General features: G+C 41.6%; 2 protein-coding genes across 9 annotated transcripts in view; both read left to right on the top strand.

Moving 5' to 3' along the window:
- Positions 1-1,679, top strand: part of RBP5 (retinol binding protein 5) — a 37,197-nt gene extending 35,518 nt beyond the window's left edge. For 2 of the 8 annotated variants that reach the window (XM_063435206.1, XM_063435205.1), the window contains exon 4: positions 81-1,679. In XM_063435206.1, coding sequence (XP_063291276.1) covers positions 81-134 — 54 coding nt within the window. In that variant the 3' untranslated portion in view covers positions 135-1,679. The remainder of the gene's footprint in view (positions 1-80) is intronic. The other 6 variants (XR_010085749.1, XR_010085744.1, XR_010085745.1 and 3 more) reach the window with 6 other exon arrangements.
- Positions 1,680-8,163: 6,484 nt separating this feature from the next.
- Positions 8,164-24,921, top strand: C1R (complement C1r). Its single transcript, XM_063435014.1, has 10 exons — positions 8,164-8,421; positions 9,172-9,358; positions 10,060-10,203; positions 15,756-15,952; positions 16,278-16,425; positions 18,939-19,060; positions 20,234-20,312; positions 21,201-21,341; positions 22,699-22,773; positions 23,403-24,921. Exons 1-10 carry the CDS (start codon positions 8,182-8,184, stop codon positions 24,218-24,220), a joined length of 2,151 nt encoding a protein of 716 aa, XP_063291084.1. The 5' UTR covers positions 8,164-8,181; the 3' UTR covers positions 24,221-24,921.
- The last annotated feature ends 755 nt before the right edge of the window (positions 24,922-25,676 follow it).

Here is a 25,676-nt window from a genome sequence, read left to right as displayed (position 1 = left end):
CATCCTAATATCGGTTTTAATTATTTGTTTCTACATCTCCATGGTCTCACATTTTTTCTGTTTTTCTCATTTCTTCTCAGGAGCTAACAGCAAGAAACGTGTTAAGCAAACAGACCTTCCGTAAGGTAGAATGACCGGATGACAACTTACCAGCTCAGCCAAACTCACCATAACCTCTGGTCATCAGCATGTCACTGAGCCTTCTCTGCCTGACCTCTTACTTTACCTGTTTATATCACAGACTCCAACACTGCTAATTACTGTGTCTGGATGGATCTCCAGATCTGTGTGGCATTCTTTACACAAACACCAAGCACAATGATAATGTCATTCTTTAAATTGAACGTGAAACGAATCAGCCAAAGTACAACTGCATTTTTTAACAATAAAATTATCAGACACCGAACACTAATTATAGTTACTTCTCACAGCAGCAAAGTCTTCCTAGGAAAATGTAAACCATGACTTTGGGATTTGGTAATATATATATATATATATATATATATATATATATAGATGGAGGTATATGAAGGTTATAGGTTATACTGGGTCACTGAGATTGAGGTACAGGGAGATGATTTTCAATCATAGATGGTGGAATTCGGACATTATATTGGGCAATAGGAAGACCGTTGATAAAGGTTGCATGGAATCGCATGTTTATAGTGTAACATAGTGATTTATAGACTGGGCTGTACCAGCAATAGAAGGAGTTATCAGGCACAATCGGAGGACTTATGTGGAGGGTTAAAAGGTGGAGTTATAGGGAAAGGATATATATGGAGTAACAGAGGGAGTTATAGGGAGGTTTGCATGAAACATTATCGTGTGTTCTAGAGAGGTTTACGCTAGAGGTGTTATAGGTAGGTTTACAATAGAGGTATTATAGAGAGGTTTACGATACAGGTGTTATAGGTAGGTTTACAATAAGGGTGTTCTAGTGAGGTTTACGATAGAGGTGTTATAGGTAGGTTTACAATAAGGGTGTTCTAGTGAGGTTTACGCTAGAGGTGTTATAGGTAGGTTTACAATAGAGGTGTTATAGAGAGGTTTACGATACAGGTGTTATAGGTAGGTTTACAATAATGGTGTTCTAGTGAGGTTTACGATAGAGGTGTTATAGGTAGGTTTACAATAGAGGTGTTATAGAGAGGTTTACGATACAGGTGTTATAGGTAGGTTTACAATAATGGTGTTCTAGTGAGGTTTACGATAGAGGTGTTATAGGTAGGTTTACAATAGAGGTGTTATAGAGAGGTTTACGATACAGGTGTTATAGGTAGGTTTACAATAAGGGTGTTCTAGTGAGGTTTACGATAGAGGTGTTATAGGTAGGTTTACAATAGAGGTGTTATGGAGAGGTTTACGATACAGGTGTTATAGGTAGGTTTACAATAAGGGTGTTCTAGTGAGGTTTACGATAGAGGTGTTACAGGTAGGTTTACAATAGAGGTGTTATAGAGAGGTTTACGGTATAGGAAGGGTTATGGGGAGGGTTATTTAGAGTTAGAGGAGGAGTTGTTTGGAGGTTTCTTGGAGGAAGAAGAGAAGATACAGAGAGCATTATATGGATTTATATGAGCAGTTATAAGGAGAGATGTAGGAATCAATAGGAGGAATTATAGGGAGGATAAAGTACACTAAAGTAGTTCTAAGGAGCAATGAACAATTACGTATGATTTTATCGAGTAATACTTTTTTTTGTAATAATTAAAATAATTGAAATAAATATAAGAGGAAAAAATCTGTTCTGTCAACTTTCTGATATGTTCATTAGTAGATGGATTGTTGCTTGGCAGCTTGAATTACATGGAACACTATTTGTGTGTGCTTGCCAACAATTACACCAGTTGCACACTTCACTGGGAAACAAACTGTACCTGGATGGAAAGTGTCTGCCCATTGGCATATAAAGATCCCCCTCCTACCAGGACACAGGGGGCCTGTATTACAAAGTGCCCAATCGCCTAGGATACGGACTGCCTAAACCCCTGGGGTACAAATTGCCTCCAATAATAACCGCACCTACTAAGATAATCTGATTGGGGGTACAAAATGCCTACCTACTAAAATACAAAGTCCTTGGATGAGTGGGATATAAAAATCCCACCGATTAGGATACAAAGTGACTGACTGGGATAAAAAGTACCTACCCACAGGCTATACATAATATGCCCCTGTGGTAAAAAAAACCTTTTTGGATTACTGCCTTTTATGTCTCTCTATATCAATGGGCTATTAAATATTTATACATTTTATAACATACAAACTACTCCTTTGCTGGGTTTCCCACTTATGAGCAGATCAGGATTTCTTTTAAGGATTTGTGTTTATTCTAATTGAAGATTATATCACGTTTTTTCATTTTAATTCCCTAACATCTTCACTCTGAATATGACATTATAAGCTAAAATAGCCAAATTTGAAGTATTCTCATATTATTTATGTTTTAAGTTGAGCTATTTTGGCCTCAGATTTAAAATACATTTTTGTATTCTAGACAATTCACACATCAATAAATAAGCCTGTGAAGGGCCAACCGGCACACACACAGACATACTCAGCCCTCAGCACAACACAAAGTCTCGCACACAGCCGATATACACACAACCGTCAGCCACACTCAGACCTCCCCACACACTCACAATTCAGCCACCATACTCAACACTTAACCCGCACACACACAGACACACTCAGTCCTCAGCACAACACAAAGTCTCACACACAACACTCAGCCAATATGCACACAACCTTCAGCCACACATTGAGAACTACACACACACACACACACACACACAAACACAAACACACACACACAATTCAGCCACCACACACAACACTCAACCAGCACACACAAAAACACTCAGCCCTCAGCACTACACAAACTCTCATACACACAACCCACTACTCACAGAAACAGGGCCCAGGTCTCTAGGAGGGTGTCCCAATCTGGCACTCTGACTAGGGCTCTGGGCAACCTGAATCCAGGTTTGCTTGGCAGCTAAACTTCACTTCTCTGGAAATTACATCATTGGATAAAGTATTGCAAACACCCTATAACTTATGTTAGCCTTTTTAATCGGATGTTCTATTTCCTTGTAAACATATATTACAGATTTAGCAATTGATATCGCAATCTAGTTCACTCCTGGCATAGCCAGGGCACTTATCAAATTAAAGGAGGACACGCAGAAACATTGGTGGAGATTTTTTTTTTTTTTTTTATTTGACAAGTGGAGATTTTTTGTTGCAAGTTTGACACGTTGCATTTCCTTGTTTTTCTTGGCACTTTTTGTTTTTGTTTTCAGAGCTATTTACTAAGTCTGTTGGATTTTTTCATTTGATGCTTCTCTTACTCCCATTCCGTCACGTTTTAACGTACGCCATTTTTTTTTATTTTAATTTCTTTATTTTTTGTTTCAGCATCCGTAACGGCAGTAAAAAACAGTAGGTGGCCCACGCAGGGGCTTTTAATAGACATGTTATACCGTGTTTTAACAGAGTGAACATGGTGATGTCACATACAAATATGAAGTAATGTGCCGTTCGGCGCTGATTTTCTGTTATCCGGGCGTTGGAAGCCCAAGTATCGAACTTATACATACACAAAAACATGAATAATGACATGGTCATGGAAATTCAGTACTTCATTTCACAGCATGTGTACCAGTTAACATTATATGGGTCTGGGATTCTGTTGGTGGGCGAGGAGTTTCTGCGCCTACGAGATGGTTCTCGTTACTGTGACACAGTCACCTCTCGCCGCCCATGTCGATGCGTCCTGTTCCACCCAGTCGAGGCTGCTTTGCTAGTCTGGCATGTCAACCAAGCTGAGGTACTGAGTGATCGGACGTACGCCATTTTTTGTGTGACGATACAGATGCGTATATCTTTCTGTCCATTTTTCCTCCAGAAATGTGTTTTGATTTGATTCTCTTGTTTCCACCAGTCTAAATTTGACGATCTTTTCTAAAGTAGGTTTTTGAAAAATTGCAGAATTTAGGCACAAAAAAAGACACTTTTCAGGCCATTTCTAGAAGAGTTTGATACTTTTTAACAGATATGAGACCAAAATAAAGTAACACTATTAGAAATCTATTATGGTTATTTGCTGAAGTGAGAATTCATAGTGAACTAAAATGTAAAACCAGGGTAGTCGAACTGAACGCATTGCTGGCTTAGCATTGCTATTTTAACCTTAAGTCTAAAAATCTGCTTAAATTCTCTCTTCAGTCAGTATCCCTGCTTTTGTTTCTCCTCATATCTCTGTCTCTAGTCTGACTGCTAGGTGCAAATGCTTCTTTTATATCAATAACTGACTGGAAGCTAAGACAGAGGCTCTCATTTCCAGATAAAGAGTGTGAGTTCCTAAGTTTACATTTATTTTTCACACTTCACATACATTTACACCTTCTCATGCTTGATGATAACATGTTAGTAGATGTTTGCAGCTAACAAATACCCAAAATGAAATCTATCCATCTATCTATCTGTCTGTCTGTCTGTCTGTCTGTCTGTCTCTGTCTGTCTTTCTATCTAGAGTTTGCAGTAATCAACTTCTAATTTTCTCTTTACATCTAGATGTGACAGACTACACTGTTTAGTGAGACAGCTACAGGTAGTAAGATTTACTGTCTAGCATAGAAAGTTAGGCATCACATATTAGTCTTGTGGAAGGAAGACCTTTAAATTTTTCGGGAGATATTAAAAAGGTTTTGGAGTGAGTAATTACATTTTGTAGCATAAAAGCTCCAACCGGTATTAACTTATGATAGAACTGGCGTACATATCGCGGTCGCAGGGGACTGCACGTCCCTCCTCGAAGCATATACCGAGCCAGCGCGGGAGGAAGCAGAGGTAGTCAGAGTGGGAACTCTGACTCCCATCCACCTGAGCCACCACTGGACCCAAGGGAAAGTCACCCTCCTGCACCTAAAAGGTAGGAAACAGGAGGGTGACTTAAATATTGTGTGTGTGTGTGTGTGTGTTTGTATGTATGTGTGTATGTGTCAGTCTGTGTGTCTGTCTGTCTGTATGTATGTATGTATGTGTGTGTCTGTCTGTATGTGTATCTGTGTGTGTCTGCCTGTATGTATGTGTGCCTATTTGAATGCATGTGTGTCTGTCTGTGTGTCTGTATGTGTGTGTGTCTGTATGTGTGCCTGTCTGTGCATGTATGTGTGTGTGTGTATCTCTATGTGTGTGTATGTGTGTGTGTCTGTCCGTGTGTGAGTCTGCCTGGATGTATGTGTGTGCGCTTGTCTGTTTGTATGTATGTATGTATGTACGTGCATCTTGTGTGTGTGTCTGTCTGTATGTATGTATGTGTATGTATGTATGTGTCTGTATGTATATATGTATGCCTGTCTGTATGTGTGTGTGTCTGTCTGTCTGTATGCGTCTGTCTGTGTGTATGTGTGCCTGTCTGTTTGTATGTATGTGTCTTTGTATGTGTCAGGGTACCTGTGGTCTCTACCTCTGAAAGAGGCAGAGACTTAGCTGTTCCTCCATCCAGACGGCCTGATGGCTCCCTTTCCCAAGGTCTATCCGGTCATGCAAGGCCGGCCGCGAGGGAGTGACTGCCTTTTACAGCATCTAGGCAGGAAGTTGTCATCAGGACACTCCTCCGGAACGACCTGTCACTCAATTGCTGCAGGACCAATCAGGACGCCTCGGAGGCGTGGTTACTGCTCTGAACAGGGTATTTAACAGAGCTTCTTTCATTAGCTCATTGCCCTGTCGTGGTTCTAGTTTGTTCTAGTCACTCAGTGCTTGTGTATTCTATTATCCCTTTTGGTTTTGACCCGGCTTGTTTACCTTACTCTGCTTATCTCTGTTACCCTTGATTCGGCTTGTCTCTCGCTTACCTGTCTTCTGTTACCCTCGACCTCGGCTTGTCTTTGACCATTCTATACTGTACTTCTTACGTTAGTCCGGCCATTCTAAGGTCCGGTATACGTATCTGGCTACTGTTTGTACTCTGCGTGTTGGATCCCTGTCCCGATCCTGACAGTATGTATGTGTGTCTTGTGTGTGTGTGTCTCTGTGTGTCTGTCTGTCTGTATGTATATATGTGTGCCAGTCTGTTTGTATGTATGTGTGCGTGTATGTGTCTGTATGTGTCTATGTGTGTGTCTCTATGTATGTGTGTGTGTGTCTGTATGCATCTGTCTGTATGTGTCTATGTGTGTGTGTGTCTCTATGTATGTATGTGTGTGTGTATGTGTCTGTATGTATCTTTCTGTATGTGTCTATGTGTGTGTGTGTGTCTCTATGTATGTATGTGTGTGTGTCTGTCACGGGGAGGGGGGCCCATGGATCAGTTTCGCACTGGGGCCCCATGGATTGTGTGTACACCACTGAATGATAGATACAGCCATTTAGCAAATACTGCTTAGTATTACATGATTGCATTAAAGAATGGTAAACACGCCCCACAACTGGAGAATTGTAAGGATTGTACAGATTCTCACAAACATCAGGAGAAATGTATAAAGGTGAATCACTGTAAAAGTATATCAAAGAAAAAAAGTAATTGCCATAAGAATGTCCTGATAGTTCCATTGGAGATTACCCCTCTCGTCTAAATCAAACAGGCTTTATGGTAGCATTTTGCTTGTTTCTTTGTGTATTTCTGTTCTCAATACTGTAGGTTTAGTGGATTCAGAAAAGCACTCAATGAAGTGGTCTTTGTGCCAGGTCCCACTAGTTTTAACCCTGCAGCTAAAAACATATCAGTTTCAGAGAAACGGCTATGTTTACACTGAGGGTTAATCCAGCCTCTAGTGGCTGTCTTCCTGACAGCCACAAGAGGCGTTTCCGCGATTTACACCCAATAAATTGCACTTATTGGATGCTGGACGTCCTCACGGACCTCGAACATAAAAAAAAAAGATCCCCACAGAAAAGCATTGAGTAATGCTTTCCTAGGGGCGGGTCTGAATGTGCTGCCTCTGGCAGCGCATGCGCATTCGGCTCCATTCGGGAGCTGACGTCGATGGAGGAGGAGAGGTCACCAGTGTTGAGGGAGCCTGGCGTTGGATAAAGGTGAGCAAATAAATGGTTAATTAACCATTTATTTGCCGCAGAACGGGGCCCTAGTCCCCTAAATGGTGACTAGGGCTCTATTGCGTTAGGAATACATATTTGTATTCCTCACGATATATTGTTCCTTTAAGTCCCAATTGCTGAGAATTCATAGTGAATTTAAAATTTAAGGCTAAAATAGCCAAAATGAAATAAGAGTTGATTTGGAGAAATTTCCCAATTCGACAATTTTGGCCTATTTTGATTTCCCAATAATAGTATTCGACAATTTTGGCCTATTTTGATTTCCCAATAATAGTATTCGACAATTTTGGCCTATTTTGAATTCCCAATAATAGTCCCAATGAACTATTTAGTTAATAACCATGCATGTAACACTGTACCTGTAATAATGATTTCAGCCAGCAGAGGGAGTTGCCCTCATTGTCTGGATACAATGTAACACACTGCACATGTACTGGTAAATTCAGACAGCAGAGGGAGACACAGACAACAAATCAGAGCTCATTGTATTTCAGGACTTGCCTCCTCTCCTCCCAGTTATAGCCTTTCTTGTAGTGGTCAAACTACACTTTCTTTTTCAGAACCGCTGGCAGCGGTGGGAGACACACTATGTAAGTATTTCATGGAAGCAAGGAATGATCTGCTGGAGGGATTTTATGCTTCCAAGAACTAGACAATGCTCTGCAGCCAGATATAAGTAAAGATGCTCTGGCAGATGAGGGGTTAATTATTTCTTTTTTTTGGTGGAGGTGAGGTGGTGAGATGCTCTGCAGCGAGAGATAGGCTGCTCTGCGCTGCTCAATACTGAAACAAACATTAAATTCCCCAGAAAGGAATGAGATCATGTTTTGTAGACAAAGTGCAATGCTCTGCTGTATGAGTTGAGCTGCAATGATCTGCAGATAAATTTTTACAATAACAATTGTTACTCTGGAATGAGACTTATAAGGTTTTACACTTACTATGGGTAAGCAATATTAATGTTTAGTTTATATGGTAATAAAAAAAACCATAGCAATGAGTAGTATGACCGCAGCGGTATAAATACTTGGGGTGTGTCAGACTGGGTCAAATATAAATACCCACCTGGACATTACTAAGGAATAGGCTAAGGCTTCTAAAATATAAATAATGATGGCTCTACTTTCCTGCAGGTATCGCTGGGTTTTCTTGCTTTTTGGATTTGCAACCTGCTCCACAAACAGGAAACCGCTATACGGGATCATCACATCCCCCAATTACCCCAAGCCGTACCCCAATAACAACAAAACTACCTGGGACATTGCAGTTCCTGATGGATATAAGATCTCACTAAACTTTTTGACATTTGTCATCGAACCTTCAGAGAATTGTCACTATGATTATGTTAAGGTATAAAGAAACATAACTGTGTGACATACAACCATGGACGGTGTGGGTGGCAATAGCACAGACTGCTTGGGTGACCACGAACTACATGTGATGGAAAGCTATGGACTGCATGTTTATATATGTATTAAGCAGGAGCAGTAATAGCTGAGGGACGGTCATACATGATTGATAGATAGTTGAAGATGATGAAGTTATATGGTCTAAGGTAGCAGCCAAGTTCTAGGTGGGTCCGTTGAAGTACCTTCTAGAAAGGACATCGAAATGCCCCATGTAAAAAGCTTACAGGATAGAATTTTCAAGATAGAACTAAGCCACAGTATGATAGCAATGAAACTGTGTGTGATGAGGTAAACTGTGTTGCCTCGGTAATGTTGGTGGAGTTACTCACGTGTCACCATGGTTTTCACGGGTGTTTGCATCACATGTGTGCAGAGGCTAAGTGAAATAAGTGGTTGACACATTTTTACCAGGCAAGCCTGTGGCATCAGTATTACAGATACACTGTTTGACATCTGCTTTTATACTCAGAAGTGGCATCAGGGATAAGAAAGCTCAAAGATGGGGGTAGGTGGCCACCCTTTGCCTCCCTGACAGACGTAATGCTCCAAACTCTGCTTAACATAAACCCATTAACTGTGACTGTATATGGCATAAAAGTTTATTATTGATAAAATGCTTCATACAAGGAGCCATCCCTTTCTAACCCTGCTATTTGTTTATTTCTCTTCCCACTTGTATACTCTGTTTCAGGTGTTTGATGATAAGAGAGAGTTGGGGACCTTCTGTGGTCGTCCGCAGTTCAGATCTCATCCAGGTCAACATCACTTTTTGTCTCAACGGAACCAAATGAGAATTGAGTTTAAGTCCGATTTTTCCAATGATGAGAATGATTCTGATGACCCATACTCAGGCTTTCAGGCATACTATCGTGCAATAGGTAAGTCCCCAGAGCACTAGAATGAGTGGCAGCCAAAATAGCACATCATTTTTGAAGATGTTGCAGTGCTGTCACAAGGTGTGTCTTTTATGAAATATTATGCACTGTCAACTGTTCTAATGTGGTTGGAGAGATAGTCTTGACCTCAGCATCTGCTGTTTGTGAAGCCGATACTATAACAACTCAAATGGGCATGGTTATGGCCATCCAGCAGACATCTTGCCTTATCCAGATTGCTCTAAGACTGTAAGTACACCCAAACCACTTATTTTGAATTAGAATACTAGAGTTATTCACTAAACTCCAAATTGTAGCAAATTGAAGTCTGAGTTGCCAGTTGAGGCTGGAATTGCCAGTTTGTGACTACAGCCAAGTTGGACAATTTCTCCAAATCAGCTATGTTTGCTTAAATTTTGCTATATCAGTTTCGATTTGAAACAGTCGGATTTAATAAAATAACTCTGTCAGTGTACCAGGACCATAAATGGGACACAGAAACATCCTAATACACAAGACATAACTTCCAACAGTGAGAGGTATGTCATCAGGAGTGGATATGTGGAGGCCTAGTGGGGTCAATATTCACCCAGTGATGGTTACTGAATAAAGACTGTCTTTTTCTCCATGACATTCCATATATTGATATTTTCTTAGATTGTTCTCCTGTCTCTGTCACTCCCATTTTGTACTCTCTTTCTCAGACAGAAACGAGTGCTCACAGTCAGACGATAACAGTGTAACATGGACCTCTCCGTGTGAGCATCACTGTCATAACTTCATGGGAGGTTATTTCTGTTCCTGCATGAGAGGATACAAACTGCAAAGTGATCAAAAGAGCTGCAAAGGTGAGAGCTGGCTATTGTCCCTTTGTGTTTTATCCGCCTTGGGACCATGGGAAAATGCCCTCAAATAAATAAAGGAGACCTTGACACAAAGTCTCCTATCATAAGCTACTGTAGTTGCTGCAGTTTCCCAGTTCCCTAGTCAATATAACATGTACAAAAAACATAAAATAAAAAATATTTCACATATACTATACTATCACCCTATTTACTAGGCATGTGCATGGGGAAAATTTTCGGTTCGGTTCGGCATTCCGAAATTCGGGATTTTCGCAATTCAGGACTTCGGCAATTTGTCACTTAAAGACTTCGGAACTTCGGCAACTTCGGAACTTCGGCACTTCGACACTTTGGAAATTCGGCACCTTCGGAACTTCAGCACTTCGGAACTTTGGCATTTTGGAAATTCGTCACTTCGTCACTTCGACACTTCGGAATTTCAGAACTTCGGCATTTCGGAATTTCGGGACTTCGGCACCTCGGGACTTCTCTTGCAGCCGCTTGGTAGATAACTCCCTAATTCCTACGCTATTAGGGAGTTATCTACCAAAAGGCTGAAAGACCTAAATTGGTCTTTCAGCCAAATTTACTAATACTAAGTAAAAATTACTTAGTATTAGTAAATTTTGCCCCTACTCGCTATACTGAGAGTAGGGGCATGTCTAGTAAACAGTGAGCAGCCTGTGACTGCTCACTGTTTAAAAAAAATAAAAAAATAGTGCCCCCCCCGGCCCCCACCCCTGAGCGGTGGGTGGGGGCACTAAAGTAAAATGATGGGGGGGGGACCTATTGTCCTCCCCCCTGGCCCCCACCCCTGAGCGGCGGGTGGGGGCCCTAAACAGGAATAAGGGGGGACGACCTAATGTCCTCCCCCTGGCCCCCACTCCTGAGCGGTGGGTGGGGGCCCTAAACAAGAATAAGGGGGGGGGACCTAGTGTCCTCCCCCCTGGCCCCCACCCCTCAGCGGCGGGTGGGGGCCCTAAATACTAATAAGGGGGGACACCTAATGTCCTACCCCCTGGCCCCCACCCCTGAGCGGCGGGTGGGGGCCCTAAATTGTAATAAGGGGGGACCTAGTGTCCTCCCCTCTGGCCCCCACCCCTCAGCGGCGGGTGGGGGCCCTAAATTGGAATAAGGGGAGACCTAGTGTCCTCCCCCCTGACCCCCACCCCTCAGCGGCGGGTGGGAGCCCTAAATACTAATAAGGAGGGGACACCTAAGGTCCTCCCCCCTGGCCCCCACCCCTGAGCGGCGGGCGGGGGCCCTAAAAAAAATGTCCCCCCAGGTGACTAGGGGTCCCCAAACCCCTAGTCACCTCTCCCCCCCAATAAAAATGATCTCTCTACCTACCCCCCTCACCCTAAAAACTAACGATGGGGGACCTTTAACTAAGTACCTGTAAAAAAAAAAAAACTTACCATTCGATGTTTTCTTTGTTCTAAAATCTTAGTTTTCAGCCCCCAAAAAGGCCAAATAAAAAAACATAATAACCGACGCAATTATAAAAAAAACAAACAAAAAAAAAACGAGCGCCAAAAAAATAATCCTTCTTCACCCATGGAGGGCTCCGCGCAGACTGAGCTCTGCAGGGCGGGGGAAGGCTTACTGACAGGTAAGTCTCTACATTTACCTGTCACAGCACTCTGATTAGTTGGTTTTAAATCCACCAATCAGAGTGCTCTGTGTCATTTTACACGGTGTGGGAATTTTCTTTGGAATTTTCCCACACTGTGTAATTTGACTCATAACTCTCTGATTGGAGCTCTCCATGGGTTTAGAAGGGTTTTTTTTTTTTGCTCTCGTTTTTTTTTTTTTTTTTTATTGCGTCGGTTATTATGGTTTTTTATTTGGCCTTTTTTGTGGCTGAAAAAAGAAGATTTTAGAAGAAAGAAAACATTGAATGGTAAGTTTTATTTTTTTTACAGGTACTTAGTTAAAGGTCCCCCCCTCATTATGTTTAGTGTGAGGGGGGTAGGTAGGGGGATCATTTTTATTGGGGGGGAGAGGTGACTAGGGGTTTGGGGACCCCTAGTCACCTGGGGGGGACACATTGTTTTTAGGGCCCCCACCCGCTGCTCAGGGGTGGTGCCAGGGGGGAGGACCTTAGGTCCCCCCTTATTAGTATTTAGGGCCCCCACCTGCCGCTGAGGGGTGGAGAACAGGGGGGAGGACACTAGGTCCCCCCCTTATTCCAATTTAGGGCCCCCACCCGCCGCTCAGGGGTGGGGGCCAGGGGGGAGGAAATTAGGTCCCCCACCCTTATTCCAATTTAGGGCCCCCACCCGCCGCTCAGGGGTGGGAGCCAGGGGGAGGACATTAGGTCCCCCCCTTATTAGTATTTAGGGCCCCCACCCACTGCTCAGGGGTGGGGGCCAGGGGGAGGACAATAGGCCCCCCCCATTATTTTACATTAGGGCCCCCACCCGCCGCTCAGGGGTGGGGGCCGGGGGAGGCCTTATTTTTAAAAAAAATTTTTTACAGTGAGCAACCACAGGCTGCTCACTGTTTAATAGACATGCTCCTACTCGCGTTATAGCGAGTAGGGGCATAATTTACTAATACTAAGTAATCTTTACTTAGTATTAGTAAATTTGGCTGAAAGACCAATTTAGGTCTTTCAGCCTTTTAGTAGATAGCTCCCTAATACCGTGGGAATTAGGGAGTTATCTACTTATTCATTCCTGTCATTACATTGACTGGCCAAGTAACTTACATTTTATATGAATGTATGTTACTTGATTGTTGTAAGTGTTGCAAATGCTTACAGCTGAATCCTGGCTATGTTTGTATACTTTTTATTTAAAATTGTTTATAATGTAACATTCTTCTTCTTTCACTGGGTAAGTATATTAGTACTTAGGCAATACTGTGCTTCGGAACTTCGGCACTTTGACACTTCGGAACTTCGGCAACTTTGGAACTTCAGCACTTCGGAACTTCGGCACTTCGACACTTCGGCATTTTGGACATTCGGAAGTACCCGAATGTCCGAATTGTCCAAAATTCATCTGAATTCATATTCGGACCGAAACAAATTGCACATGTCTATGTTTACTTTAAATGATGAAAGGGGTTAAAACCTGCCTCAACTGGGGGGCGGAGCCTAGCATCCGAGCTGTGCGGTTGTGCTGAGCCTCGGCTCCCGCTTAACCTGGCGATTATCGGGGTAATCCCACGACAAAACCGGCACAACCTCACCCCGGAGATAAGCCACCGTGACGGGGACATCCGGGGGAACCACCAGATACCTGAACCAAGCCTGTACTCCCTCAGGACCCGACAAAACGACATGAGGCCTACTGGAGATCGAGCAGTGGAGAGGCGGTCGCTCCCCACGCTGTCTGACCTGGACACGGGCCTCACCTCCAACCCCCTCCATGGACCGATGGGGGTTATCTCGGTCCACATCAAGAGAGAAAAGAAGCGACCGCAAGCTGAACACACAGCCCGGCGACCCGCAACATCAGGACAGCCGAGCGCGTGGCCTACTTACAATGGCGGCGGCAAAAGCACCAGATGACACGAAGCCCAGAATCCGTGGGGGAGGCTTGCAAACTGGCGGTCGACCCGCGTTCCAATGCCATGCACTCGATCAAGAGGTAGACTGAGCTCCGATATGAACGCATGTTCCGGGCAGTATGGGAAAAACGGGAGGCTCTTTTGAGGTCCCCACGAGAGGACACCCCACCTGGCGGTACGCTTCTGGGACCGACACGTGAAGGCAAAGAGAGGAATGGGACGACTCCCACTCTCAAAATGGACACTCACAAAACGGGTACCCAGGTTTATGGCATCAGGAGACAGACCCCAGACAGGGCACGGGGCCAAGGGGAAGCCTTACTACCCTCGCAGCTTACCCGCCCTCCAAAGCCCATCCAGGTCCCAGCCGCGGCATTGCCACCACGCCCGACAGAGCAGCCACCGAGTAGCGTAATAACCACTGTAATAACCACCATAAGCATTGCTAACCTGTAAAGATTGTTATGATAGCCAGGCTTTGGAAGTTTTGTTCTTAGCTCAGAGATTTATCACTACGTTATATAAGACTGAATATAGCTATAAACATATACTTTAACGCCAATTACGTATTCACCTTAGACGAGACCAAACTAATCCCACGATTGCCTGGCTTAACATGTCTGAGCTAATATACTAAGGTTATAAAGCAGAATGTTCTTAAGTGTTTCTATATATTTTTTTTTCCTCCTATGTATCACGAGAGACCTGCAATTTTCTCTATAAGCAACAGAGTGCTCAATCAATGTTCATCGAAGTTACATGGATCAGTATTTTAGCATGTCATATTGCAAGTATGAGCAAATTATTCCTAAGCCATGTTCATATCCAACCTGATGTCAAACCATACGTATCTATAAAAAAAAAAGTGCATTGTTTATCTAATCCCCACTGTAACTAATGTCCTGAAACCTGCATGTGGATTGATATATGCACTGCAAAAATAAAGAATTAAAAAAAAAAAAAAACCTGCCTCAACTCCTTTTTTTCTTCTTTGGAACTACACCGTCAGTTTTTTGTCACTTTCTCTAAACACTTAATCTTTTCCATCACCCTGTTGTCACTGTCTGCCACTCATCCACTTCCGTCACATTCTGATTTATATCTGTCCTTCCCCAATCCTTTCTATCACCCTATGGGCATTAGCAAAAACCACACACAATATTGTTTAGAGGTTGGGGGGTGCTGTGAGGTAAGATAGGCAGCTCAAAAACCCAATCCGGAGTCTCTATTTCCAAGCTAAAATAGAAAGTACTTTCACGTAAATGTGAGAGTAGTGCCTTGAGATGTCCTCAGATGGTATGTGGAACGAGAGAAAGGTACAATTGAGGAATATATATTGTGTTTTTAATTCCAAACAAGATATTACACTATATATTCCTCCAGTGTCCCTTTCTCTTGTGCCATATGCCATCTGATGGCATCTCAAGGCGCTACCCTATAGTCACTGTATACCCTCCCTAACATTTTCCAACAACCTCTGATTAATGTCTGCATTCCTAAACTATTTCCATCACTTTCTCATCAATATTTCACCCAACCCTTTCAATTACCCTTTGATCACTGTTTGCTCTCCCAACGATTTTCTCAACCTCTAATCACTGTCCATCCCAATTCTTTATGTCACACTAGGATCAATATTTGTCTTTTAATCTTCATATAGTCACTATTTGTCACCCCCTAAATCTTTTCACCTTGGTCTAGTTATTGTCTGCCCAATATTCTGTTGCCATCTAACCACTGTTTGTCACCCATCAGTTCTTTATTTTGACATCTGTCACTCTCTCCTCTAATCCTTTCCATCAATCGGCAGTCACTAAGTCACTTGTTATTCAAACCGCCACCCCAACACTGTCTGTCACCTCCATGTCTGTTCCAGTTAGTAAAATGATCATGTTCATCAGGTTTCGTTTTTAACTTTCTTAGAAAGACATCAAATACAATACAAAAAAAAAACCAAAAAGCAATTGATGATATCCTCTATGTGTCCACTGCTCATTGTCGAACCATTACTTATTGATGTTGATCTTTTATTCCAGTTGAGTGTAGTAATGAGCTGTACACAGAGGAAAGTGGATTTATCTCTAGCCCAGGATATCCCAAGCCATACCCTGGTGATCTACACTGTAACTACAGCATTCGCCTGGAGAAAGGTCTTGTCATCTCCCTCAAGTTCGATGACATTTTTGAGATTGATTACCACCCTCGGGTCCACTGTCCATATGACACTCTAAAGGTAAAAATTATAAAAAATGCATGAAGAATTATTTTACTTCTGTCTTAATGCGTCACCCTACAGTCAGAAGGATCTAGATTTCTCATAGCTTTCTTCCCCCATAGAGATTGACAGATTCATTCTGACTCTTTCATCTGCAATACTCCAGATCGCATACTTATGCTCTGTTTTTATCACTTTGCTATGCTATAGACTTTATTGGTTACACCAGGGGTGGACAAAGCTAGATCCCCTGATGTAGTAGAACAGAAATCTTTAAGGCTGGCAAAGCATAATAGAGACCATACTTGGGTCGACCCCCATGTAACATTGCCTTCTGTCTCAGATCCTTGCAGATGAGAAGCTCGTGGACAATTACTGTGGTCGTCGCTCCCCTGGGACAGTAAAGACAGGCAGCAACAGTATCAATATCGTGTTTGAAACTGATGATTCTGGAGACAGCAAAGGATGGAAACTGTGGTATTCTGCAGAGCGTAAGACATCATAAATTCTTTCTCTGCTACTGTTTAGAGGGTTCCTTAAGATTTAGTTTTATGACCTTGAAGTCCTAAACTCAGCATTCCACTGCCACTGTTATTCACTAATCAGTTTCACCTAGTTTAGCTTTGTGTTGACACAGAAAACAGGTTAGAGTACACACAAAATACATATAAAAAATGCAAAATACATACAAACAAGTTGCAGAAAGGTAAAACCAATAGCTTTTGGGGAGACAGGTCTACACAGAAAGGAACACTGGAGGAACCCAGATACTTTAAATAATTAAGCGACTATTCTACTATTCCTTTAAACAACCAAATTAGAAATCTGTCCCTTGTTTAGAATGCAACTGGACATTTTAGTGACCCCGTACCAAAACCTCCACTATCATTATCCTTTCACACCCATTAATCTTACTCAGGTAACAGTGATCTCATTCTAACAGTGACACTAACTCTTTAATACTAACAGTACTCAACTAATCCTTATCTCGGTAACACTGGCTCCTTAAATTTAAAACTTCCCCGCTAATCCTAACCAGTTCAACAACACACCTTAATGCTTGCAGTACCCCACTAATTCTAACCTAGTAACAATAACCCGATGATATTAGCACTACCCCACTAATTCTAGCCAGGTAACCATAATTCCTTAATACTAACACTACCTACAATAATACTAAGCAGATAACAATAACCCATTAATTCTAACTCTGTCCTACTAATACTAACCTGGTAACAATAACCACTTTATTCTAACACTACCCCACTAATCTAACCAGTTAGCAATAACTCCTTAATTCTAACAATATACCACTAATCCTAACCAGTTAACAAGAACTCATTAATACTAACACTTCCCCACTAACTGTAACCAGTTAACAATAACCCCTTAATTCTAACACTACCCTACTAATCCTAACCATTTAACAATAACCCCTTAATACTAACAATACCCCACTAATCCTAACCAGGTAACAATAACCCCTTAATACTAACAATACCTCACTAATCCTAACCAATTAACAATAACCCGTTAATACTAACAATACCCCACTAATACTAACCAGTTAACAATGACCCCTTAATACTACCACTACCACACTAATCCTAATCAGTTAACAATAACCCCTTAATACTAACACTACCCCACTAATCCTAACCAGTTAACAATAACCCGTTAATACTAACACTACTCCACTAATCCTAATCAGTTAACAAAAACCCCTTAATACTAACACTACCCCACTAATCCTAATCAGTTAACAATAACCGGTTAATATTAACAATACCCCACTAATCCTAACCAGTTAACAATAACCCCTTAATACTAACAATACCCCACTAATCCTAACCAAGTAACAATAACCCCTTAATACTAACACTGCCACACTAATCATAACCAGCTAACAATAACCCGTTAATACTAACAATACCCCACTAATACTAACCAGTTAACAATAACCCCTTAATACTACCACTACCACACTACTCCTAACCAAGAAACACATACCCATTAAATGGTTACTCCAACCATCATAGCCATTACAACCTACTGTAGTGGTTACATTGCCCAGAGAACCCTGGTATTGTTCACCAGTTTTACAGTGGTGTGCCGCTTAGCTTGGTTTCGCCAGATACCAATCGGCAACGAATGGCGACTGAATGACATCTGCAGAAGCTGGACGCCTGTACTGCTGTTCATTCATTGGCTGGGGTCATAGTTAAGCATTCTCACCCAAAGGGATCCCTATTTCTTCCTCGCATTTTTCACAGATATCTCACGCAACTGTTCTGAATTGATCAGTAAAAGCACAGATGCCCTCCAAAATGTTATGGCCTCCGATTTTATGGGGGGGCATAATAGCGTACAAGTAGTAGGGTAAAGCCCAATTCTACATGTTTATTCCCAGTGCCCTACACTGCGCAGCCTTGCTCTTCATTGCATATTATATCAATGAAACATGTGTCCTGCAAATCTGCCCTAGCAACCACGTTTCATAATGCACAACAACAGTATCACTTTATAACCATATGCAAAGTTTACAAAGAGCAAAACATGCACGGCTCAAGAACATCAACCCTAAATTGCATGACCACTTAACTAACATCTCTAAAGTATCTCACTAATTCTAACATGTAGCATGACTCCTTAATACTAGCTCTACATTCACTAATCCTAACCAGGATACACTAATTCTGTAATCCAAATATTTCCCCACTAATTGTAGGCAGACCCAGTTTATTAATACTTCATTGAAAAGGGTCACCTAGATATCTAGAGACCTTGCGAAGCCACTTTTATTCATAAGTTTTATTCATAAGTTTATTCAAAAGTCTTTGGCTGCCATTTTTTATGTAATTTACAAGTCTCTGGACGTCACTGTTTCTCCTGGAGGCCTCCAGCTGTCACTTGTGATAAGATCATGTCTCCATGTCTTCCTGGGCCTTAAGTTTGTGGTCTCTATAAACTATTCCAATCTCTGTCTCATTGTCTTTTTTCTCAGCCATCCAGTGTCCAAATCCCGTTCCCCTGGACAGCTTCACCATCATCACACCAAAACAGAATGAATACCGAATGAGAGATTACATTGTGGTGTCGTGTCAGACTGGATATAAACTCATGGAGGTGAGTGTAAAACCAGGTATGAGATGTGAAATAGGTGGCATCATTCATGGTATATTCATGGTGGAGAATGTCACTGGAAGTGAAAGCCAACACGTGTTTGGCCCAGCAAAAAAACTGATCTATTTGACTCTTGGGCAAGACGCTAACATGGTTATTTACTAAATAGAGAATTCAAAGTGAATTTCAAATTAAAGGCCAGAATAGCCAAATTGCAAGCAAACTGAGAGAATATCTTCCAGTTCAGCTGTTTCACCTTACATTTGAAATTTACTTTGAATTCACCTTGAATTCTCACTTTAGTGAATATCCACGTAAATACTAAAAACTAAAAAATACAAGACAAGGGGTTGCAAAAAAAATTGCTTGTACGGGTATATTACTAAAAACGAGTGAAGAATTCCTTGATACCCTGAAGTTGTCATTGAAAATGGTGTCAATACAAAGAAATTCACTAATCACAGGTTTCTCCTCAAGAATATATTTGTTAACGCAGGTTTCAATGTGTAAAAGAAAAGGATAAAGTAGAAAATAGATTAATATTTCGGTTTTAGGTTTCATAAATTATATAATTTGATATTATACTCATATTTGTTTAACACAATAAATGCACCCCATTAAGAGCCTGTGTAGGTCTACAATCTTGTCCCTGACATCCTTGGACAGCTCTTTGGTCTTGGCCATGGTGGAGAGTTTGGAATCTGATTGATTGATTACTTCTGTGGACAGGTATCTTTTATACAGGTAACGAGCTGAGAATAAGAGCACTCCCTTTAAGAGAGTGCTGCTAATCTCTGCTCGTTACCTGTAAAAAAAGACACATGGGAGACAGAAATCTTGCTGATTGTAAGGGGATCAAATACTTATTTCACTCATTGACATGCAAATCAATTTATACCTTTTTTGACATGCACTTTTCTGTTTTTTTTTGTTTGTTACTCTGTCTCTCACTCTTAAAATACACTTACCATTAAAATTATATACTGATAATTTCTTTGTCATTGGGCAAACGTTCAAAATCAGCAGGGGATCAAATACTTTTTTCCCTCACTGTATAATTGTTCCTTAATGAGCTGGGATTTTAAATATATGTATGTATGTGTGTATGTGTGTGTGTGTGTGTGTGTATATAACAGTTACTTGACTAATTTTTCTTTTTTTTTTTTTTACCTGCAGAGTCATGTTGAGCACAGGGGATACACAATGCTTTGCCAGAGAGACGGTACCTGGCATCAACCAATGCCACAATGCGAAAGTAAGACCCTAATATACAGTCTGTGTTCTTATACCAGAGAGCAGGGCTGCCATCAGAAACTGTGGGGCCCAATACACAGTTCATGGCCTGGGTTCCTGAATCTGCCCACACATGAGCCCCTGCTCACAAGGATAAGTAGTGGATGCATTGTGGATGCAGTGTGTGTAGAGTAGTGGATGGAGTGTGTGTGTGTGTGTGTGTGTAGTGGATGCAAGGTGTATGTAGTTGGTACAGTGTGTGTGTAGTGTGTGCAGTGTGTGTGTGTGTGTGTGTATATATATATATACATATTGCGGTTATAGGGCCTGTGCTCGCTGGGCCCCCGGGGTCCCTTACAGCTGAATTAACTGTACACACTCTCTTAGACTTACTGTATCTCTTTTAATGGTGCCTGTCTGTCTGTCTGTCATCTGTTTCCCCAGCTCCTCTGCTAGCTTGTCAGTATTATAGCAGCTGAATTAATGCTTGCTAGAAGAGTAACGCCAACATAACTTGGCCAGACGAGAACATGAATGTCCTGGGGCGGATTTAAAATTAAAGGAACCCTAACCCAGGGGTAGGCAACCATCGCACTCCAGATGTTGTGGACTACATCTCCCCTGGTGCCATGTCAGCATTATGGCTGTAAGAGCATTATGGGAGATGTAGTCCACCGAAGGTTGTTTAACCCTGCCCTAATTCTAAAAGTAACCCTAGCTCTAACCTTATTCTAAAAATGAGTTTAACATAAAAAAATGCAGAATGCTAAAGCATGTATGTGAGGAATAATGTTAGGGTCCTTTAATTATTATTATTTTCCGTCTCTCTGTCTATCTATTTATCTGGCACTGCATGGCTGCCTCAATATGCATACATCATTTCCCATTTTTATCCTCTGATTTCTTGCAGTTGTGAGCTGTAAGGAGCCTGAAATTCTGCAAAATGGACAGCTGGTATTCCTGACCTCTCCAAACAAATGGACTTACTTATCTGTGTTTGAATACAGTTGTGACGCCCCATTTTACAGCATGCTGACCGCCACTGGCAGCGGTGTGTAAACCTCTCTCTTTTTTTTTTGTTTAGTTTATTTGCTTTTTAGTGAAGCATAACTGCCTTCAAAAGTTCAACGGAGTGGTCCTCAGTCAGTGTGTTGAATGAAATGAATGGATTTTGCTAAATACGTTTCTGTATATTTTGTTACAATTGAAGAACATGGCTCTAAATTAATTCTATAGTTGTGAATGCAGGCCATGCGGGCTGCCAATCACACAGGCCATCCCACTGAGGGCAGACCATGCAGAGAGTACTGTTTCATCTATCTACATGATCCAAGTGCCTTTGGCGTAGTGCGACTGTGTACAATAATGTGCATGCGCTACACTTTTTGGTTTTATTCTCTAAATAGAGAACTGAAAAACAAATATCAGATTCTAATTTTCCCCATTAGCATTGGGTATCCCTCTGGGCACATTGACACTACGTTTGGCATCTTGCTTGCTTCTCTGACTTGGGCCTTTTCCAAGAAGAATCAAGTTATGCCATATTCTTTTGATCTTTTAATTATGGAGGCCCAGCTTTGTGGAGGGCCTGAGTTGTAGCTGCACCATGGACAGTTTCTCACATCTTTTCATTTCGCAAATACAATCGACATTTTGAACGCTTCTCTAATTTATGCTCTCTTTACCTGGTAATAGAGTTTGGGTGGACAGATTTATCTTTCTGATATATTATTTATTTTTAATGGTTTAATGGTGCTGCTAAGGACGGTCAAATATACAGGGTGTTTTTTAATAAACCATCCCAAATAGTGGAAGGTCAGGTAGGTGAAAGGTTCTTATTTTAGGAGGAAGTAATTCTGGAAAGATTCTTGAGGTCAGGTGAGTTGGACTTCGTGAGACTGAACAGAAGCAGGGCAAAATAGTGGGGGAGAGAGTCATGTGTAAGTTGGGTCCCTCTGTGAACTTGGTTGGGTCTGTATGGGAAATGTAGTCAACTGCATATGTTTTTGAGGGGGATAAAACAAAGATAGTAATAAATCAATGAAGCAGAGAAAAATGATTTTCGTTATAGTGAGACCTTTTCTGTGGGTTTCTCAGTGGACTCTGTATAGACAGCAATAATTAATGCATCTCTTGTGTCTTCAGCATCTATCCAGTAACTGTTGAACATGTCATCATTTTCATGGGTTGCAACATTTTATGTTTTTATTTCTTTCCTGTTTTTGAACTTAAAGAACTTTCTTTGATTCGACCAACTGTCTTATGCAGTTATTTTCTCATTATTAGCTCTTGGCAAGGAACCATAATACAGTTCTCATGTGGCTAATTTCTAACCCAGAAAGTGAACTGTTTTGATATTTATATCTGCAGAAATCTCTGATAATACCGAATTTTAATCTTCCTTCCAGCAAAATTCACATGTTCGGCACAACGCAAATGGACTGATGAGAACGGGGGAGATCAGCCACCACGGTGTATCCCAGGTAACGAATACGTGTGTGTTCAAGCATGGAGTGAGAATCAAATCAACAATAAAGAAAGAATACAAGAAATATCCTTTGCGGTCACAGAGACCGCACTTCGGAATGCGATATATATATCTTTAACAGACTTTTTCAGAAATTGGTTTGGAACAGTTTGTCCAAATTAAATTTGTTTTACTCCATGCCCATATGAATTGATGCATCTGGGATTTACTTGTGGAATCTGGTTCAATGAATAAGACTTCACGGGTAACTTGATTAATTCAGGCATGGGTTAAAAGAAATTTGATTTGGACAACACAAATTTAATTCTTTATTTTCAGAAGGCAAAATTGTACATTTACAATCCCATTCACATATGTTATACTTTATCTTTAAAAGCCTTTTACATTCGATTACATTGTCTAATACTTAACAAGTCTAGTTTTTAAAACACTTTAGTGTGCTTTGGTCCATAAAATAGTGTGAACTACCAGTATAGGATAAAGATCTTGATATACCCTTTAAGTGACACCTTCTTAGAATTGAGGTAGACTATTAAAACATGGTGGATTTCATATTTTAGCTTTAAGTTTGACTTCAACCAAGAGTATTTATTAAACCTCTTATTTTTCTCTCTTTGTTCTCAGTGTGTGGCAAGCAGTGGGTACCTCCTGATAAGCCCTATAGTCGAATCATTGGTGGGGACTCTGCAAAAATCGGAAACTTCCCGTGGCAAGTCCTTCTGAATAGACATGGACGCAGTGGTGGAGCAGTTATTGGGGAACACTGGGTGCTAACAGCAGCTCATGTACTGTGGGATAAAACAGCAAGTTCTTCTTCAAATATTTTAAATAAAGAACCCTCTAGTATCAACCTCTTCTTGGGGGGAGTGAGTGTGGATGAACAAATTAAGCAAGGGAGCTATGCAATCGCCGATTATCATTTTCATCCTGATTATAATCCTGAAAACTTTGACAATGATATTGCTTTAATTAGACTGGAATATCCTCTAGTTATGAACCTGAACGTATCCCCTATCTGCCTTCCTGAAAAAAATGATTTTTCACTATACGAGGACAATAGAAAAGGCTATGCGAGTGGATATGGAGATACTGGAAAAAACAAGATTGCAGATACTTTGCAATATGTGACTCTGCCCGTAGGCAGACGGACAAGTTGTCATGACTTTCTTAAGAAAAAGAAAAAAGAGGTGATGAAAATAGATCAATCCAAGGAAATCTTGTTTTCCGAAAACATGTTCTGTGCTGGATATCAAGAGAGTGGAATGGGAGATTCGTGTCAAGGGGACAGTGGGGGAGCATATGTTACGGACAGAAATGAAACCTGGGTGGCTACAGGATTAGTGTCATGGGGAATCAGCTGTAGCAGAGGCTATGGGTTTTACACTAAAGTCATTAATTATGTAGACTGGATCCTTGGATACACAGGAAGACTAGCAGTCTGAGCAGGGGGCACCATGTCTCCATTCCAGAAGGTCATTATATGCAGGATTGACATCCCCCATATCTGTTTGATCTTTCGTTAAAGTGGGTTTGTCACCAAAAATAAACTTTTTGTAATCTCTTTCTACATAGCTCCCTGTGTCTCGGTCTCTTTCGTTTTTTTTACTAAGCGCTCTAGTTTTAAAAACAATGTACAAAGAAACATAGGGAATTCTTTTCCTTATGTATAGTAGTCACGTTGATAGGTGGGCCTTATACTAGGTTCTGTTTCAATCAATCAAATTTACCCACAATCCATCATTAAACTCAATTCCCCAAAAATGCAAATGGCAGACACCATGGACAGAGGAGAACAAAATGGCGGAATCCAAGTATTGAGATCCTGCTCAAGGAAGAGTTGATTATAAATATAAATTAAGGCAAGTGCAAAAGAGGGGAGTATAATCATTAAGAATCAAGGAAAACTGAAAAAAAAAAAAAATGACGACCACTTTAAATATAAAGTTAATTAATGTGAGGAGTGTTCCAGCGGGATAATTTAATTTAAGATTGTCAGTGTGTGCAGACATCGAGGTATTATGAGTTATAAGTATATCCCACGTCCGTTATATAGTTGCATGTGATAATTACTCCCTTGGAGGACTACTCTGCCCAACTTTTTTCTGTAAAAAGACAACTTGTTATCTTTCTAACTTTTATGGAGTCTCACGTCAGCTACAATCATAGGCGTGCGCACGGGGTGTGCCGGGTGTGCCTGGGCACACCCTAATCCCCGCGGCACGCCTATGGATTGAGTCCTGCAGGAATGGAGTTCCTGCACTTTTTTGTGCAGGAACGCCGTTCCTGCAGGCACTCAGCGCCCCCCTTCCTCCCCCATGTCCCCCCTGTCATGGATGGGGGGGGGGCAAGAGGTTATGCACACACAGTGTGTGTTTGAGTATGCGTGTCAGTGTGTGTATATATATATATATATACATACACACACTGGAGTGTATATTATTTTTTTTGGGGGGTGGGAATCTTGGTTCCCACACTTTATTCCCCAGGACTTTATTCTCCCCTGTCGGCTCACGCAGAACCGGCGCTGAGTGTCGGCTCTGCTCTAAGCCTCCATGGGCCGGCGGGGAGATCAAAGATCTACCTCACCGGCCCACAGCAGCATGAAGGGAGGCAGGAGAGGACCAGGGGAGCTCTAGACAGCAGCTCCGCCAGGTTCCTCTGGCGAGATCTGAGCGTTGCCGCGGCAACGCTCAGATCTCACGGGAGTTAACTCTAGCCCCGCAGGCTAGAGTTCACTCTCCACTGGACCACCAGGGATGGCACATGGCAGCAAGGATCCCCCCTCCCTACATAAGGTAAGAAGGGAGGGGGGATATTTACTAATCTGCCCCATCTCCACAATCTGTCCAAACATACAGCACACACACACACATACAGCACCCACACACAAAAAGCACC

This window comes from Pelobates fuscus, chromosome 10 (assembly GCF_036172605.1).
Source record: "Pelobates fuscus isolate aPelFus1 chromosome 10, aPelFus1.pri, whole genome shotgun sequence".
NCBI lineage: Eukaryota > Metazoa > Chordata > Amphibia > Anura > Pelobatidae > Pelobates > Pelobates fuscus.
This window is presented reverse-complemented; position numbering and strand designations above follow the sequence as displayed.

What these genes read in the sequence shown, in the direction of transcription:
- C1R (XM_063435014.1), top strand. Translation starts at nt 8,182, where the DNA reads ATGATGGCTCTACTTTCCTGCAGGTATCGCTGGGTTTTCTTGCTTTTT. An exon ending in GGCATACTATCGTGCAATAG is followed by an intron (nt 9,359 to 10,059) that starts GTAAGTCCCCAG and finishes TCTCTTTCTCAG; the next exon opens with ACAGAAACGAGTGCTCACAG. An exon ending in ACCAATGCCACAATGCGAAA is followed by an intron (nt 20,313 to 21,200) that starts GTAAGACCCTAA and finishes GATTTCTTGCAG; the next exon opens with TTGTGAGCTGTAAGGAGCCT.